Source organism: Limulus polyphemus, unplaced genomic scaffold (assembly GCF_000517525.1).
Source record: "Limulus polyphemus unplaced genomic scaffold, Limulus_polyphemus-2.1.2 Scaffold7621, whole genome shotgun sequence".
Lineage (NCBI taxonomy): Eukaryota > Metazoa > Arthropoda > Merostomata > Xiphosura > Limulidae > Limulus > Limulus polyphemus.
The window spans coordinates 8,288-12,002 of record NW_013673231.1 but is presented as its reverse complement, the minus strand read 5'-3'; the positions used below and the strand labels follow the sequence as shown (position 1 = coordinate 12,002).

Genomic DNA, 3,715 nt, shown 5'->3' with positions numbered 1-3,715 from the left:
CATTCCTACAACTCAGAGACAACGATGTATCCAACAGTCTGATCATAGCCAACGATGTATCCAACAGTCTCATCAGAGACAACGATGTATCCAACAGTCTCATCATAGCCAACGACATATCCAACAGTCTCATCAGAGACAACAATGTATCCAACAGTCTCATCAGGAAGGTGGAAGAATGTATTACTACATTTTTGAAATTTTGAAAGTAATCTATTTTTTTAACAATATACACTACTGGGCTAGACATCTCAGGTTTTATCCTGCCATTCTCATCGATACACAACTATTACTGAGGCTAAACGAGTTCATGAGGTTTTATCATTCATCACAACGACAATAACCGGTTTTATGGACTTATAGTTTTAATTCTATTTCCTTGACTTTCATTTCACTAAGAACAACAACTGTACTTTTCACAGCTTCAGCAACCATACCGTCCTTAATGTTTTTTTAGTTTTAATTTCACTTCACATTTGGGATTCGTGAACAATAGTTAAATTCTTTAGTGTAAAGTATGCAATATTAACTAAATTAATGTAAAAAATCAACCAAACTATTCTTGAAATATGATAGATGGTGGTTTCCCAATTAACATGTGGGTTCTACACTTTCAGATATCTCTCTTCCCTAGGCTACATTACACTACACTTATATCGAATACTGGCTAGTCTGTATATGAAAAACTTTTAGTTTTGTCCTAGTTTTTCAGGATTAGAAAAAATTGTTGAATTAATTATCTTTAAAAAATTTATATACAATCATAAAAGTTTTATATATTTACTGCTATGTATTTTATGAAGTATTTGTAACTTTTTACTTTCACTACCGATGTTACTGTAAAAAAAAAAAAGTCACTTACATGAACTGAATACAAATCTGGTTTAATTAGTTTTCAAAAGCGATCACAAAAAATTATTATTACCTTTTTCAGTTTCCGTGCAGGATCTATGGACTTATTAACAGCTGCATTATCATCAAATGCTTTCTGAACAAAAAACACACACAAAAAATAAGTCTATGAAACATTTTAGTGAGGAGAAGAAATAACCAAAGTTAAAGTAAATTAAATGTTTTCTGGAACTTTAAAAAAAAAATCAAGATTAACTATTTTCCTATCAACTTTACTTCTCATCCACGTACACATTTCTCATCTTTTATTAGAAAACCTAGAAGATAAATTAATTGAATTAATATTTTAATTTTTGCATGCATAAACTTGGAATTAAATAGTAATTGTATATAGAAACCCTCTCTTCAATATTATCTCTAGTTTTAAAGGTGTTCAGCTTTAATACAAATTAACACAGAAAACTATTCAGAAATTCCTCCTCCTCCCCAAGAAAAACAACTTCCTCAGTTAGGATTGTGTTTACATTTGCACCATCCCTAATTCTACGAACTCCTACGTGTACACGGAGATAATAAACACAAGTACTTATTATTAATCTTTACCTGCATTTCATGGATTCCTAGGCCATCTTCTGCCACTTCATATAAAAACCTTTTCAACTTTAAAGCTCCGTCATGATTCGCTACACAATGTACTCGTGCAAAATCTTGATTCATAAGGCAACATACCACAAGAAACACACCAATAACACCAGACTGGCAGGCAGTGGAATGTGCAGGGCAGGTGTTCATCTTGAGTAAATGATTTTTGTCACTAAGAATAGACAGACACTACTAAAAGAGTTGTTTATACATACTGAACTATGTTTATTTGTATTTATGGCAAAGCTATTAAGGCCATCTTCTGCCATCCCTAACTCTGAACTACTAACCAGAGGGAAGGCAGCCAGTCATCAGCATCCTACCTCACATAATTAGAGATTGATTGTCACTCTCATAACACATTCACAGCTTAAAATACAGGGAATGCTCCGTGTTATTGCACGGATTTGAACTGGGTTAGCCAGAGCTCTACCACAGGGATAATCCCTGGCCATTATACTGCAATATATCACAATTGAAAGTTATGTTGTTCATATTCCAGATTTCTAGCTCTGGTATTTTACTATCTTTTATAAAGTTCCTTCCTCCATCAGAATGATCAACACATACTAATGCTTTTGTTTTTCAATCCCTTATACTGGAAAGTTTACAATATTTCAAACCTCTTTTATGGTAAAGCACGTGTACTAAAAACATATATTGGGTAAGGTTAAAATAAAAGAAAGAGCACTGTTATGGATGGAAGTTAAAATGATATCTTGGTGTTCTGATTGATCAGTCTCTTAGGCCATCCAAGCTAGTGGGAGAGAAACAGGAATTATAAGAAATTCTCAATATTTTCAGCTAGACAGTTTTAGTTTTCTAACAAGGTGAATCATTTTTTTGTATTAATTTTGGCGACGTTTTTGGCCATAATCCCAATTATATCCATAGTTAGTTATCCTGCTAGACTACTTCTACTCACTTGCAATTTCTTGTTAAGCAAAGTATCTAAATTTAATAAAATTCAATTATTTCAAACTATATTTTTCCAAGCAATTGAGTAATTTATAGTGAATATATATTAGAACAAATAATATTTTCAATAATAGCAAAGTAGTGGTTACAGAGTGATTTTATCAAAGGCAATATCAGTCAAACTTATAAAGGTACAAAGTTTTCTTGGATTTAATTACATGAAGTTTAGTTTCACCCTATTGGCTCTACTACTAGCAACAGAGCACTGCTTCAATGACTTGAGTGACTTTATCTATCAATATGACAAGAGCCATTTCTTTAATCACTCTACTAAGTTGGTTCATAGAATGTCAGAAATAAAATCTTAGTATTTTTATACCACAATATTAATAATAGAATAAGTAATGAAATCATGTCATGTATTATAATTCGTATAAATTATAGCATTACATTGGTTTTAAGTAAATACTTTGTTACAAAATTTTAAAATCATAATCATTACCTTATCTCTGTCGTCTAGTTCTAGTTGGTGTAGTGTAATATTATATGTTTCGCTTACAATACAAAACCCTAATTTCTCAAAACCACACATCGAATGTGAATACGAACTTACTAATTTTAATATTTTAGTTTAATCACACTGTTTTTAAAAATTATAGGTTTGTTAACATTACATCTTAAGATCTAGAAGTTAACTGAAACCTTGGGATTCTCTTTTCGTCATGTACGCTCTTTCGGCTCTTAAGTAAAGTCAAAAAACCCCACAACTAAGACAACTTACTTTGTTTAGGCTCTTAAGTAATGTCAAAAGACCCCACAACTAAGACTACTTACTTTGTTTAGGCTCTTAAGTAAAGGCAAAAGACCCCACAACTAAAACTACTTACTTTGTTTAGGCTCTTAAGTAAAGTCAAAAGACCCCACAACTAAGACTACTTACTTTGTTTAGGGTGTTTCGTGCTTTTGTTGAAATCTCGAGTGGTAGTAATATTTGACTTTAAAATAAAAGGAACAACACAAACAGGTTTAACAAGTTGCTGGTGAGTCAGTTTCATGATTATTTTCCCCATAAGTGATTCGGATTTTCCTAGATGTAATAAAACTACATGTACCTCACTTGTAATAGTAACACCTGTATTTTTTTTTGTTTGTGTTTGAATTTCGAGCAAAGCAACACGAGGGCTACCTGTCCTTCGTTTTGCAGTGATAGATTAAACGGTAAACGTTCAACACCACACACCGCCAACTCTTGGGCTACTTTTAACGAATCGTGGGTTTGACCGTAAAATCAAAATGCCCCCAT

General features: G+C 32.3%; 1 protein-coding gene across 1 annotated transcript in view; it reads right to left on the bottom strand.

Annotated features, from left to right (window-relative positions):
- Positions 1 to 3,472, bottom strand: part of LOC111089849 — a 7,371-nt gene extending 3,899 nt beyond the window's left edge. The window contains exons 1-3 of the mRNA XM_022403033.1: positions 3,353 to 3,472; positions 1,456 to 1,666; positions 926 to 988 (exon numbers count right to left, since the gene is read on the bottom strand). Of these exons, the coding sequence (XP_022258741.1) occupies positions 926 to 988; positions 1,456 to 1,644 (252 nt within the window). The 5' untranslated portion in view covers positions 1,645 to 1,666; positions 3,353 to 3,472. The remainder of the gene's footprint in view (positions 1 to 925; positions 989 to 1,455; positions 1,667 to 3,352) is intronic.
- Between the last annotated feature and the right edge of the window lie 243 nt (positions 3,473 to 3,715).